General features: G+C 42.1%; 1 protein-coding gene across 1 annotated transcript in view; it reads right to left on the bottom strand.

Moving 5' to 3' along the window:
• Positions 1-14,048, bottom strand: part of kcnk9 (potassium channel, subfamily K, member 9) — a gene marked incomplete at both ends in the record, with an annotated part of 40,750 nt that extends 26,702 nt beyond the window's left edge. The window contains one exon of the mRNA XM_080044949.1: positions 13,406-14,048. Within this exon, the coding sequence (XP_079901075.1) occupies positions 13,406-14,048 (643 nt within the window). The remainder of the gene's footprint in view (positions 1-13,405) is intronic.
• Positions 14,049-16,268: the final 2,220 nt, after the last annotated feature.

Genomic DNA, 16,268 nt, shown 5'->3' with positions numbered 1-16,268 from the left:
AGACTACAAGGTGGACCCAAGAAGATTCCTACCATGCTAGCAGTGCGAAGCTGGGGAGCGTGTCTATGTTCCCACAGCCCCACATTTCTAAGTATTCTAACTACACTCAACAAAAATATAAACGCAACACTTTTGTTTTTGCTCCCATTTTTCATGAGATGGACTTAAAGATCTAAAATTCATTCCAGATACACAATTGTACCATTTCTCTCAACCATTGTTCACAAATCTGTCTAAATGTGTGATAGTGAGCACTTCTGCTTTGCTGAGATAATCCATCCCACCTCACAGGTGTGCCACATCAAGATGCTGATCTGACATCATGATTAGTGCACAGGTGTGCCTTAGACTGTCCATAATAAAAGGCCACTCTGAAATGTGCATTTTTTTGCTTTATTGGGGGTCTGGGGACTCAGAACCAGTCAGTATCTGGTGTGACCACCATTTGCTCCATGCAGTGCAACACATCTTCTTCTCGTCAATTGTGGCTTGTGGAATGTTGGTCCACTCCTCTTCAATGGCTGTGCGAAGTTGCTGGAGACGGCTTATGGTGGAGAAATGAACATTCAATGCACGAGCAACAGATCTGGTTGACATTCCTGCTGTCAGCATGCCAATTGCACGCTCCCTCAATGCTTGTGGCATCTGTGGCATTTTGCTGTGAGACAAAAGTGCACATTTCAGGGTGGCCTTTTATTGTGGACAGTCTAAGGCACACCTGTGCACTAATCATGATGTCAGATCAGCATCTTGATGTGGCACACCTGTGAGGTGGGATGGATTATCTCAGCAAAGCAGAAGTGCTCACTATCACACATTTAGACAGATTTGTGAACAATGTTTGAGAGAAATGGTACAATTGTGTATCTGGAATGAATTTTAGATCTATAAGTCCATCTCATGAAAAATGGGAGCAAAAACAAAAGTGTTGCGTTTATATTTTTGTTGAGTGTATATAATTGAGAATAGTATGTGATTGGGTGTGTGTCACTCCTAATCGAACCTCTCCCCGTGCCCTGTCCCCTTACCCTAACCACCCAGCTGTGATGCCTGAACCTAATTTCAGGAACATACGGCTGTGGGAGCATTGGGCTGAGGGAACATAGGGATGAACGCTGAAGGTGTACACATGCTTACATGCTCACCATGACAACATTAAAATGCTAAGGTAAGCAGGTTCACAATCTTAGTTTGGCACATTAGCATGTCCGTGTTTATAAATTATTTAAGCCGAAAAACAGCTGAGGCTGATGGAGAAGCATTTGACCATAAACTAAAGCACTGGATATGTTGAACTTTTCACCTGATGATAGTGCTAGATAAAAAGGGATCGGCAAATTCATTAGGATTCATACTCTAAAGACAATCAGTACAAACATGTATCTCAGTCTATAAGAGTTGTTAATTAGTACATTCTGGATCAAAGTGGTGGACTGAATGATTTTCTGACATTGCCATCCATAGAGCCTTAAGCTAAAATATGGTTATTGTCTTGTTAGACAGAGACTAATCACAAAAACATATGTTTTTGAAAAACTACCCTTCAGAGAATGTAGCAATGCAGATACTGAGCTTTCCAAACATCAACCTCTAATAGCTGAGCCTCCACACCGTTATAACAGATGTGAATGGAATTTTCTTTTCAAACGCAATGTCCTGCTGACCTCACTGTGAACATTTTCGTTCACACAGACCTTTTATGTGATAAACAGATATTCCAATATACTGTAGGTGACATATTCCATTCACCTCCACTGTATTGGACTGGAGGTTTTAAGATATCTCAAACCTATCGGCACAGCTTGGTAACAGAGGGAAGTGATTTTATTTGTCATTTTGATTAACCTATCTTTGTGTTATAACTAAATGCTTTAGCATGAATGCCCAGAAGCCTAACATTCCAAAAAGAAAACAAGACTCAAGAAGATATAATATTAGGTTTTAATTTTTTAGAAGAAATGGTTGCCAGAAAGAACATACAATCGATGAAAAATACTGTCATGACCTGTACTAACACTGACCATATCTTCCATTGGAACATGAACACTATTTAAAAAAGGAGACAGAAAGTCATTAATCATTATGTAAACCCCTGTTATGAAACTCCTACATTGTCAATGAGCAAATAAGCTGCATTTGAATTATGTTCAATCATTGTATTGACCGCTGCTTGAAAAATAAGTAATGGAATCCAATGTCCTTGGAGTTTTACATAATCCATACTGAGTGATGGGACACCTGGGGAATTACAGCCCATATGTCATCAAGAAGATCCTGATGAGAATGTAGCAGAGGTTGGACCAATTCATTGTTATATGAAGTCACAAGTAAGGTCTTTGCACTCCAGTCCACATTCTAAATCTATGTCAAGTCTGACCAGCTTTTTTCTTTCTGAGCGTACTGACAGGTTGTAGTTTGTGAAGAGACAAAAAAAAGGATTTTGACCACAATCGATCTCCAGAATCACTGAATCTTACTTTTACGTTAGTTGTTTCAGTAAATGAAGAGATATGAATTCATTCATGGCATATTGTACTTTTTAACATTTGGAAAAGGTTTTGAAGTGTAAGTTGAGTTGGAAGACTGCTTAGATTTGCGAATTTGAGACCATCCTTGTGATTGTGCTAACACAGCTGCAGAACCATTAAGAGGTTTATCATTGGGAATGATGGAACTCTGTTGCATGCCAGGAAAAGCGAAGGGGAAAATTGCCTTCATCCATAATGACATTGTACGTCGAGCTCTCCAATCAGCCCTTACAAGAAGCAACGTAGACGTACACAAAGATGCACAAATGTGAGCCACCCTCCAGCCAACCTTCATCATGTTCACACACACACACACACACACACACACACACACACACACACACACACACACACACACACACACACACACACACACACACACACACACACACACACACACACACACACACACACACACACACACACACACACACACACACACACTTAAACACCAGGCAATCACTGTCTTCATGCCTCACATCTTCAGATTTCCACCAAACAATGCCAGTCAAGCATTGCATTGTGTATTATCAACTAGAGGCTGACAACTGAGCTGAAGCAAAGTGAAGCTTTTAGCAGCCTTTGACCTGTATGCCGCATCAGACTTATTGCAGAGCACGTCTGTCTATTGTATGCAAATAGAATCTTGAAAACATTGCAATAGCCAAACACAGCCAACAGCCAAACAACAGTATTTCCTTTGCGGGAGTCAATTTTTTTTTATCCAATCATAAATCATATATCAAATGCTTTCATGTGCCATGTAACCAGCCTGGCTTCACAGACATTATGTCGGATCGAAGCACATGCCTAAACCTATTATTTTGTAGAATACATGAATAGAAAGTCAGGATAAATACATGCAGAGAGTTTAAGGTGAACACTAAAATTGGAACACCATGTTGATTTACTGTATAATCTGTAATTATAATCAGCGGCTGTGAGTCATAGTTGGACATACTCTTTTCCCCTACCACTATATATATATATATATAATTTATAAAAAATGATAGATGAAAATCTATACTGGCTTCTTTTGAATAGGTTTATTCCTAATGCACTCTCTTTTAGTGGACATTGTCATTCTGGCGCATAAACTAGATGTAATTTCTGTCTGAGCGCAAGTGCAGAAATCCTGCAGAGTGATTTGCCTGTAATGTAAAGTGGTAGTTGCCGTGCAGCGTAATCGAAACCGTGAACGCCACAATGCGCCGAACAATAGACAAGGCATCTGACTCATCTCCACAAAGCGCTTTCATTAGAGAGGACAGGTGATGCATTTATCCTTGAGGGTGGTATAGCCTCTCGTACAGCACTACAAAATGGAAAGCAATCAACTGTACTATTATGTAAATAACCATGTGCTCAACTGAGTGACCTTGACATTCGGAGCATGAAAATGTTGTCGATTGGAGGGTATCAGGAGCAAAGTGTTAAACTGTGTCACATTAAAGGTGGAGTCAGTGATTCTGGAGAACGCTTGTTGACAAAATCCCCTTTTGTCAAAATCAGTGAATATCTCCTCACGATCCGGCTACCTGTAAGTACTTTGTGTTTGTGAAAATAAATCTGGTGTTGATACACAGCCCAGGCTCTGTAAAAGGGGTATGTTTCTCTATGGTTGGCCCCTTTGTTGTGTATTAACACCAGATTACTACATGTAGTATGATAGAAACATATCCACAGATGAATATTATCCAACTTTGCCGTTCCCCTCCGCAATTCAGATTGCTTTTAGCATTTGATCTCGTTGTTTCGGCTCTACAAGCCAAAAACTCTACTCTCATCAGCATGATGGCCGGCAGCAGCTGGCAGCAGTTTTAGTTGGATGGTTAGAAACTAACTGGCAAAGAAAGTGAAACTCTAAGGAAGCTAAACAGACAAAATAATTTACTCAAGAGTTGGGGAGACCAAAACAGCACAAAAACCAGAGTGGGTATTGGACTTTGGTGAGGTAGTCAGGTACAATAGTCTAAATGAATACTGGTATTGTGCATGTCATGTCGAAATGCTACTTTTAATTATTTCTCACATTGTTCCAACCATAATCATTATTAGGAATGTTTTTAACCGAATGCTACAAAGTGAAAACCATCCCTGTGATTTGAATAGTACGATAACGCTACCGTTGTAATTGCAATTCATCAATTCAACCCCATGCTGATGTTACATTTGTCAGGCATTGGCCTCTTGATTAGGAATGACATATTGGCCAGTTTTGACATTTATCAACAAAGTGGCAGAGGTTTCGAACTGCCACAGCCTGTAAAAAAAAATCTGCATTTCATTTAAATTCTCGGAACACATTTTGTATTTAATTACTGTTTGTAGCAAATATATTCTTCATTAAAAAGCAATTATGTTTTTGTGTGCCATCAAACACAGCCTTAAAGTGCCGCTCACCCCGATGGAACTCCATTAGTTTGCTTTGCATGGGGAGTTTCCCTGGTGTTCTAGTGACAGTCATAATGAAGTTTCAGAGGCGTTCTTTTTCCAAAAAAGACAGAAAGTAAACACTAAATTATAGCGTTGGTTTACACATTAAAAGGCAAGAATATTAGTCTTTGGTTTCACTCTTCAAAAGTGGAACGGCTGCCTATCTTCATACACACACATGTTGATATTTCCAGACATTTAGCTGAGATGACTTTGGCCTTTCAAGCTGTCTTTGGTCTCCCGGCAACATGAGTGTCTCAACACAGAGAAAGTAGGTGTGTTTGTGTGTGTGTGTGTGTGTGTGTGTGTGTGTGTGTGTGTGTGTGTGTGTGTGTGTGTGTGTGTGTATATATATATATACGCGTTAATTTCGATTAATTAATCACAGAAAAATTAACGCGATTAAAAAAAATTAACGCGGATTAATCGCACTTCAATAATGCCCTTTGACACGTTGCAAAAATGCTGCGCAGCTGCACCTGTAGCCAATTGCTTACACGGCCCGCACGGGTAGAAGGGAGAAAAGTAAAGAGAAAAGCAGGGGAAAGGGGGCGAGGCGAGGGCTCTATGGACGGTTTATGGGATGCTTCGGGCAAATAAGCATGACGGTGGGAAGACATCTTACTTTATTCTCCGCAGTGTCTGTGCATTATTGATTTAGTGGGTGCAAAAATGTAGTATCTCTCAATCTACCTCCGTGTATCTCAATTTTGTTTGCTAGCTGTCTCGTCTCCGCATAAACGGACACCCGCCCCGTGTGTGTATGTATGCAGGGCCGCTGCTACGCTTTTGGGTGCCCTAAGCAGAAATTGTCAGTGATGCCCCCCCCACCCCCCCCCCCCCCAAAAAAAAAACACCCAGAAGAAAATTTTTTGCCATTGCAAGATCTCTGCGACTGCTTTTTGGCACATTTGCCAGCATTTACTAACAGAAAGAACAGCTTAACTTGTGAAAAAACTGCCTTTGCAAAGGAATTGAGTGATAGGATCATAGACTGATTATGAGATAATGGGCCCCTGGGCTTACACTCTTAAAGGGCCCCCCACTTGTCCCTATCCAGTCAGGTACACTGAATTTTCTACACGGATACATACAATTAATGGCAAAAACATATTAAGGAAGTCAGTGTTTCCCACAGGATCTTGGGGTATTGTTGGAGGGACCCTGTTGGGGGGTGGGTGGAATTTTTTTTACCTTTTTAAAGTAAAATGCATCAATCTGGTGCACTTTGTGAGGAAATTTTAGAGACTAGAGAGATATCAAATCCTGAGATGCAAAAGGAACATTATTTTTCAGATTTTTCTTAAACAGGTAGCACTCTTTACTCTGCAACTGTAAAAACAGTAGATTGGTCTGCAGACCCATGTTCTATGATGGAGAGGCCCATTTCAACAGATAAAGGGTAGATATGAACAATTTAGAATTCACACATATAAAGCTTATTTGTGTATGTGTGAGGGGGCCTTCAACCCCCTTAGACAGAGCTACTAATGCTGTTGTTTTTAACTTGCTTTTGTATTTCTCCCCTACTAGTTGAGGGGCCCATGATGATTTCTATCTTGTTACATTTTAATGAGTACTTATATTTAGGCTATTCCTTTTTGGACCCTGTTATTGACATCAGTGACTGAGCTCTTTGACTATGCAACATGAAAAGTTACTATCAGTATTTCTGGCTAAGGGCCCCCCTGAGCCCTTGGGCCCCTGGGCCTGTGCCCGGTGTGCCTGTGCAGTAATCCACCCCTGGATAGGTTACACAATTAAGAAAAAACAACGATGGGCCTGTTCATAACTAATTTATATATTTTTTGTAATGTAATGATTATCATGAACTTAAAAAAATATATATATATATTTTGGGGGGGCCCCGGACCATCTCTTTTTCCTTTTTAATAAAAAAATAAAAAAAATAAAAATAAAATTATAATTATAATTTTTTTTTTTTGGGGTGCCCCCCCCAGGAACTTGGTGCCCTACGCAGTCTGCGTACTCTGCGTATAGGGAGCGGCGGCCCTGTATGTATGCGTGTGTGTGTGTGTGTGTGTGTGTGTGTGTGTGTCAATATTTTTGCCTATGAGTACGACGATGGTGAATGAATCGGCTCAGTTGTGGGAGATGGAAAGTAGTCATTTAGTCTGCTTGTTCTTTTGAGAAAATTTGGCGCTAGTTTGAAACCTGACTGAGGGGAGGAGACAGAAGTTACGAGAGAGAGAGAGAGAGAGAGAGAGAGAGAGAGAGAGAGAGAGAGAGAGAGAGAGAGAGAGAGAAACAAACTGTAGTAGGCTATACAGCTGTTTATAAACAGGTATAAAAGTGTCATAAAAGTATGCGATTAATTTAGATTAATTAATCACAGAGCCTGTAATTAATTAGATTATTTTTTTCAATCGGTTGACAGCCCTAATATATATATAGACACAGTAGTACACCATGCTGCAGTTACTGTGCGAAACCCCTGTTGCGCTCACTGTCATCACTAAGTTACGCATTGGGTGTCACAATCAGTCACAGGACACAGGTCAACCTGCATGGTCAGAGTGAGGGGGGGAGGGAGGCAGGGTGCATACAGCCTATGACCAGGACAGCTGCTCTGACATGTGCTAACACTATCACAGCTGGGCTCCAGTTCCAGACCTTCGCCTCTTTATTTCTTTTGCCCACGCAGTTTACGGAGGCAGGATGATAATGACGGTGAGCATGTGATCCAGCATTACCAACACAAGTTCCCTAAAACTGGATGTTTGACTGAGTTGGGCCTTTTATCTCGAGCTACTTTCAGCTGTAGATTACAGATCTTTAAAGGTACAGTGTGTTGTATCGGCGTATAATGTATAGCAGCATATGTGGTGAGTTCCCAGATTGCAACGCTCCCTTTCAAATATTACAGAAGCTACGGTGGCCTTCAAGGACAAGAAGCTAGTTACTAAAGATGGCATCATTCACCACTCCCTTAAGTCTTTCCACAATATCAAGTGATGAGGTGAAGATGTATTTAGTTATATTCTGTAGTATTTCTTCTTCATCTTCCAAAAGGAGCATTTCCCTAGGCCACTCGCTATATATAAATAGCCAAAAGGGTCATAAGTTTGTCCGTTCTGTGCTACTTCAAAAAACATGGCACAACTAAAATTAAATGCATTCAAATGCTCTTCAATTATTCACTCTGAACCTTCAATCCTCCGTGAGTATGTGTGTACCTAGCTTCTGGTCCTCAATTTAGTGCAGGTGCATTTTCATTTCCAATACTGTTACCAGTACAAGTACATGTGCTATTAGATGTTGAATTGAAATTGAGATTATACTGCATTGGTATAACGCATATTTAATTCAAATTGCAACTGCTGCTGCTGCTGCCATTTTTATTAGCAGACTAAAAAGCCTCATTCTGTCTGTAAGAAGGCTGATGTGTTGTTTATCGACAGGGATCATTCAATGCTGTTTTTTGCTACCACTAATACCGGCATCAATACTATTACTACAACAGCTACACCATCTACAACTTCTGCTACTTCTACTTCTAATATTCAGGGTCCATATACTGCTACTTCTTCTACAAGGACATTTACTAGTGATGTGGCCACTAATATCATTGATCTTACTGCAGTTCTTGAGTCTTTACTTAGTTGACTAAAGTTTACTTTTTTTTCTTTTTTTTTACATTTTGATGTTGTACTTTAGAAGTTCATTTTAGTAAAATAAGATTGCATTTTTCTTTTTTAAATAATGCAAAGCGGACAGAGTGTGAGAAATAGAAGATGAGTTTGCTGTGAAGACAAGAAATCTACATGGAAATAAGGCTGTAAGTACAGATGGGAAAGAGATTAAAGGAAAATTATACATGAAGTAGTCTTCAATCATTTGCTTTGATGATGGTGGCAGATAGAGTTGTGTTTTTATGTTCGTTATCATTGGGGGTAAAGGGAGCTCTCTTGGCCTGTAATGGGAGACAACTCCATTTGTAAGGATACCCTGCTTGTTTATTGAGGTTTCTTCCTCGATTTTGTCACCTATGCACATGGGCGTTGTAATGGGAGTAGAGGTGGAACTGATTACCCAGGGCCAAAATCAGGAGGGGGAGAGAGGGGTATTCAAAAAGTCTGAAATGAGAGAGGAAATGTGTTTTTTTAAATAGTGAAGGCGGCTCTCTCTGTCCAATCTCACCCCATCCAGTGTCCAAAATGGTTTGTGCTAAGAGTGGAGGGTAAATAGAAAAATAAAGTAGGAAACAGAATTAGAGAAAGAAAGAAAGAAAGAAAGAAAGAAAGAAAGAAAGAAAGAAAGAAAGAAAGAAAGAAAGAAAGAAAGAAAGAAAGAGGGAAACAATTACTTTTATTTCTTTCAAAAGGAAGGTGACAACTATTTGTAACACAAAATAAAAATGATCATGGAGACACACCACTGCCTGTGCAATGCTGCATGTATTCTGCTGATGCTCCAGGATGTCCAGCTCACTATAAATATATTTCAATTCCATAATGGTAATGGGGAAATGATCTTGAAAATAAAGGAGCGCCAAATTGCATGGCATTGCAACATAGTGGTGGCTCTTACGTCCTTACGGTGAGCTGTACTGTTTCATCTCTCTTTGGGTGTTTGGTCTTTTCTTGTGCTTCATCCTGCTGTAAACACACATCTGGCATTGCAGCGTGTGTGTGATATCTTAATGGACATCTTTGCAGCAGTTTCAACTGTCCCACACGATGTCACTAAAATCTAATGAGTTTCGACAAACGAGCTCGTGGTTGACACGGTCCAAATTGTTTTTCCTTATCTTTGTTGCAGAGTTTGGTTCTACACAAAGGCACTTTGAATTCTTTCACTTTTTTTTTGTCGGTGGAAATAATTGTTTAAAAAGTCATTGATTCAGTGCAGACAAATAAATCTAGTTTCATTATTTCCGGAGAGGCAAAAAATATACTTTGAAGGCGTTAAAAATGGGTGATATGAGAGAATGAGGCGATCACTCTCACATACTGTCAGCTGAGCGAGTGCTATATTTGAGTGCAGTCTTCCGATCAATGAGTGCACTCATCAAAACAAAGCTTCCACTCCCTAAAGACATGGATGGTCGGGTCAAATACTACTTGCGAATAATTCTTACCTTCACATTAAACCTACTAAGAGTGCCACATGGGTCTGCCTAAAAAGTCTGGATGCTCGAGACGACTTCAACTTGACATCTGGACACTTTCCTGTGATTGTCTTTACTACATGGTCTGAGGCATCAAGAGGAAATGTCCTCTGTCCCAGAATTACAGTAATATCACTCAAAGTACTGAACGTCTTGTACCAGTCAAAAATATCACCGGATAACTGCTCGCAGTTTCAATTTAAGATAGTGGATTTGCCCATTTATTTTTCTCATTTCTAGCTTCACTTTCTTTCTATAAAAATGTGTTTTCCAGAAAAGATTATTCTTGTTATTCAGTAAACTAAAGTGCAATCATGCTGCCGGCCTTTGCAGTGTTTCCTACAGTATACATCACACTAGGCACCAGGCAATATGGTTAGTGGATAAGTCTGGAAATATTCTGTACTTAGGTTATTGTCACAAAATCACATAAAAAATCAAAAACTAGCAACGTGTTAGTCCGTCTCTAAAACACTTCCCCCGCCTGCCTCTTCTTGCCCATTGTTCCTACTTAGGATGTAATTCTTGGCTCACACATTCATACAGTACTTTCATTTTCAAAGTAGACTCAGATGATTTTGTCTCACCAATGTCACACAAACAGGAGGAAATTGTGCTTTTCCTACAGGAACTATATTTTCAGCTGCGCGTTGACACAGTAGCAGGAGAGGGTTTGTAGACTACTGAACTGAAAATGAAGTAACACCCGATGCAACAGATGTGGCTCATTGATATGTTTTAATAGGATTTTTCATGCCAACAATGGAACTCTTTTGGCACAGAGGATGCATCAGACTTTAGGTACACAGAATATATGTGTCAGTAGAGGCAGTACATTGCTAGTTCATGGTCTTTTTGTGGGGTTTGGTGACAATACGATGAATACAAGTTGAGACACTGTAGGCAAAACACTGTTTTTTCAAGCAATGATCAATTTTGATCACCGCAATAAAGCCATTTTGCTTTCATAACATAATAATATGTTTTCTTTCATACCTGTTTATATATATGGTACAAAATGTACATTTAGGTGTTAATTAAACTAAACCTTGTCTTTCTGGATGTGTGTGTGTGTGTGTGTGTGTGTGTGTGTGTGTGTGTGTGTGTGTGTGTGTGTGTGTGTGTGTGTGTGTGTGTGTGTGTGTGTGTGTGTGTGTGTGTGTGTGTGTGTGTGTGTGTGCGCTTAATGGCACATACAATACTAAAACTGGTGTCCAATGCAATGAACTGTTGTGTTTAACATGATGCACAACTTGTAAAACAAACTGCTCTCAAGCTCATTTCGTGTTATTTTATCAATCAATTCATTTTGACACAACATGCTCATATCATCATGAAGCAGTTCCACTCTATCATAAAGTAATCAAACGTCTGCAGATTTCATTGGTCATCAGTAGTTTTGTTGAGATGTGTGTGTTCTAATTTGGTCCTACAGGTAATGAGGTGAATTCCTTGCAATCAGCAAGAAAAAACTTCTTCTGCCAGATAGGGTTTTCTCTCCACTCTTCTTTAGTGCAGTCTCCTACAACTGAATAAATCCAGCCACTGTCATAAATAATGACCCTGTCCTGTCCAACTAAAAACAACTGTGTGTGTGTGTGTGTGTGTTTGTGTGTGTGTGTGTGTGTGTGTGTGTGTGTGTGTGTGTGTGTGTGTGTGTGTGTGTGTGTGTGTGTGTGTGTGTGTGTGTGTGTGTGTGTGTGTGTGTGTGTGTGTGTGTGTGTGTGTGTGTGTGTGTGTGTGTGTGTGTGTGTGTGTGTGTGTGTGTGTGTGTGTGTGCCTGCCTGGCTTGATTCGCATCTTATTCTCAAGCCGCGCATGCATGACAACAACAGGCCGTCGAGTTGTTGGGCTCATTCATTTCGCAGGGAAAGTCTAAGCGTCCCCCTGCACTGCACTACGAGAGTGTGGTTGTAACGCATTGGAGAGAGAAAAAGAAGAAGAAGTGAGACACAGTCCGCTGCTGCAAATGTAACCACTTCACAGAACATGAATATTACAATGGCCTCTCGTTGCTTGTAGCCTAGAAACAACAGCGGTACCAACCTCCCCTGCTCGGCCCCTTTTAAGTGTTGCCTGGCACGCTTGAGGAAGGAGGACAGGTCCGGTGCATTAGCTACAAGTCCTCGTCTTTCTTCACTAACAAACACAGTCTGACTTCAACAGACGACTGTGTTTGACCTCTGATGGATTCATTTGAAACGTTGTGCATATAGCGCATTATAACTTTGATTGATGATCGAAATGTTATACTGGAACGTATTTTTGTTTGTATTATTATCATTGATATAGGGCCACGTACATTTGAACTAATTCAATCGACTCCAATTCAATTCACTTAAGCTGCATGCGTTCACTTGTTGTTGTATGCGCTTTGATTACGTATAGCGTAAACAGAGAGAAACCCAGGTCAGCGCACGCACCCCCCCCCCCCCCTCCTTCACAGAACCAATATTTCTGACGCAGACGCATCATCGCAAGTAGCAAGGAACTGATGAAACTGACATAAATGCAATTGTATGAACCTGGACGTATTTGTCCTAACATGTGTTTCCATTTACAATCACTTGTTGAAGTAAAGCAGTTTTCCAAATATAGCTCGTTGACCCCCACCCACACAACATCCCGAGAGCAATCCTTAAATGCAATGTCAATCTAACCTCAAGCTAAAAGTGAACTGTTCTGTGTACAATGTCAAAAGAGAACCAGGATGAGTATAGATGTGGCGTCAGCTTTCAGTTTGCTGAGCACTCGTCAGAAGGAGCTGTCCTTTTCAGCACCACACACAGCACGGCCCGCTGCCTCCCTCACGAAAGCTCTCAATCAGCCCCGTTCACCAAGCCTCGTTCTCCTCAGCTCAATGAGCCCTCAAAATCAACCGAACACCCCTGAACCCCTCACACTCTGCCATACTTTGAGCTGCATGTTGGCGACGCACCGTAACAGCTTGAATCCTAATGCAACCCTTATACAGCTGCACCAAAGGCAATTATAGCTTATGTTTAAACATGCTTATTGTTGCGCTGCGTCGATATTCATTCGTATTTCTTCTTAACGCCTGTAAATGAGTTATAAAAGTATAGGCTACATCCAATTATCTTCATTATTTGGGCCTAAAAGACACAAAGCTCCATCCTCGCAGTAAAGAGAACACTTTGGACGAGCGAGTGAGCAGCCCACTGCAACATGTTGCTTAAAAACTTTATCTCAACAGGCCGTTTTATAACCTGTCAAATGCTTTTGTCCTATCATGCCCTGATGCTCAGCAGTGACACCGAGGTTATGCTTCTTTTAGAAACTTGACACTTACCTATAGTGGTTATGACCGTGATGGCAAAGTAAAATGACCCCGCGAATTTCCACTGCACGCCGGCTCTGTGCGGCTCTGCCTCCATGATGATGCTCTCCAGCTTGCGGTAATCCTCCTCGCTGATGTTATATTTCCCCTGGAGACGCTTCTCCTCGGCTTCCAGCTGCTCATTCTCGCGCATCTCGTAGTCCGACTCCAGGGCGTCAAAGACGGCGGCCCCGACGAGCAGGTACGTGAACGTGCAAATGATCAGGGACAAGGTCCGCACGTTTTGCCGCTTCATGGCCAACAGGAACCGGCGACCGAGGGGCTCATGTCCCCTCGGAGTCCCCGGGAAGGCGCAGTAAGCGCGGGGGAAGCCGTACGGCTGTGGACAGCGCCCGGAGGCGGAGAAAGGTGCGCTCCGGTGGTGGTGGTTGTGCTGGCACTGGTGGTGGTGGTGGACGCCGGAGTCAGAGCAGCGAGTGAAAGCCGCCCCCCCAGCCGACTTATTGCGGTTATCCCGGTAACAGACCCCCAGATCCTGTTCCTGGTTCGCGGAGAGACACAAGAGACTGCTGGAGCGCCTGGACCACGAGCCCTGCAGCCGAAAGACCCTGCGCAAGACCTGCCCAAACCAAGTCCACCCGGTGCGCAGTGCCATCAACGAGCTGCTTCACCAAGATCGCCTGTTGGTCTGTTCTAGTCTCATCCAAGTGAACTGTGCTGATCTCAATCAATTCCTTCGTAGAAAAAATAAATGAGCGTTGAAAGAATATTTTCTTTTCCCTTTGACGCTCCACTCTGACTTTAAAATGATTTAAAATGTCCTAGAACTGGGCATATTTATCGCACGTCTTCTTGCAAGTTGTTCAGCTAAACAACAACCTGTTCATGGTAACCCCATCAGCATTCAGGCTATTTTTAGCGGCAATTCCCCAGACTAGGACCCAAAAAAAAAGCAAAATCCAATTCCTGTGAAATCCTCAGAGCGTCCCTCCTTTCGGGCAGCGGACATCCTCATCTCAAATGTGCTGAGTCGTCCATTAGTCGGCAGGGGTCACAGAGTAGGCGGCTATCGCACCATCAAAGTTGTGAAAGGTCACAAACATCAAACATTTCACACATGCAGCTTTTTTTCAGCGGTTCTGGTCCTGGAAGGAACTCACCCACTTGTTATGGGAATAGAAATATATTCCCAAGCACGCAACGAACACGCCTCGAAAACAGAACCCATCGCAACAGTTGCGCGGCTCTCTCAAGATGTTTCGAATATGGAGAGGGAAAAAAAGAGACTTCAGAGCTCGACTGAACACAACTCAGACAAGGGCTACTACTACTACAGCGCGCCCGCAGTGCCAGTCATTGTCCGTTGCGCACATCCAAACCTCCTCTCCCGTGTATAGCCTATCTGCTGATCAGTTGAAGCTGCCTTATTAGAAAATAACAGAATGCAAAAAAGAGAGAAAACACACGTGTATTCCCTAGTCGTGCGGGGGGGGGGGGGGGGGGGGTAGTAAAACCATGCGTGGCACGAGCCGCTCGTATTTTTGAAAATGCTCCACAGTTGATGTCTCCACGCGCGCTCCAGCCGGCAGTCTGTAATCGGTGGGCGTCGCTCCTCCAGTGTCTCTGTGCTCTTCACCCTCTCTTTTTTTTTCTTTCTCCAAGTGTCACGACTCATCCCATATTCTGCTGCCTATACTCTTGGAAGCTTTCTGTTATGGAGAGAAATCTGCTGTTGTCAACCCACTCTCTCCATCCATCCATCTACCCCCGTCTAACACACACACACACACACACACACACACACACACACACACACACACACACACACACACACACACACACACACACACACACACACACACACACACACACACACACACACACACACACACACACACACACACACACACACACACACACACACACACACGCGCGCGCGCGCGCGACCCCTCCCACAGTGACCACTCCTCCTCATTATATGGACACAGCACCAGAGCCCGGGTTGACTCACACGCGGATGGGTCACATCAGTTGCGCTCTTTACATTCAGGCAGCAGTGGGACTTCACGTCAGCGCTGCTCCCCAGGCTTGTAGCTTCACGGGCCGCTGCCTGCGCTGTCCATGGTGCTGAAAAAGGAGGCCGGGAGACTGCTGCGCACGGTACACAATCCTGTACACACACCATGTCATTTGGAACCATGAAGACGCATCTCCTGCAACAGGCAGGGGATCAGTACAAAGATATTTAAGAGACTATCCATCCTGAAAACAAGGCTGTATCGGGGCAAAGCAGGAAGCAGGCAAAATGACCTCAAATGATCCAGGTTAAATTTACGTGTGGCTGTTTGAGTCATTGCTAAATTGTTTGTTAAAGGTATTGTGCGTAACTTTTTCACATAAATGAATGTCTGCTTGTTACATTCAAGCCTTTGCCAAATGAGTTGACACAAAGTTGATAAAAACTCTCTCTGTATTTCTCAGTATGGCAGCGTTTTACGTTGAAATTTTTTTATATATTTTTTCCAATAAAACAAAATAGATGGTTGAGAGCTTATTATTGTTAGAATCCAGTTCTTTGTCGTGAAGCAGAGTTGTTTGAATGTAGGGAAAATACAGGACACTCTAATCTTGGGAAAGATGGAAACTCATATTCTGGTGTCATAATTCGTAGACTTACTGGATAAACTTAAAAAAAAACTCCTGTATAGTTCCAACGTATCCACAATTAGGGTGACTTCCTCACAGATGATTGAATGGTATCATGCTGTGTACGAGCACAGGGGAAATGGCCAAACAAACAAACACAAATATCATGGAAAGTACCAGTGAACATTTAAGATGAAATCCACCTGTAGAACAATCAGCACATACAGTA

This window comes from Ammodytes marinus (assembly GCF_949987685.1).
Source record: "Ammodytes marinus genome assembly, chromosome: 17".
NCBI lineage: Eukaryota > Metazoa > Chordata > Actinopteri > Uranoscopiformes > Ammodytidae > Ammodytes > Ammodytes marinus.
This window is presented reverse-complemented; position numbering and strand designations above follow the sequence as displayed.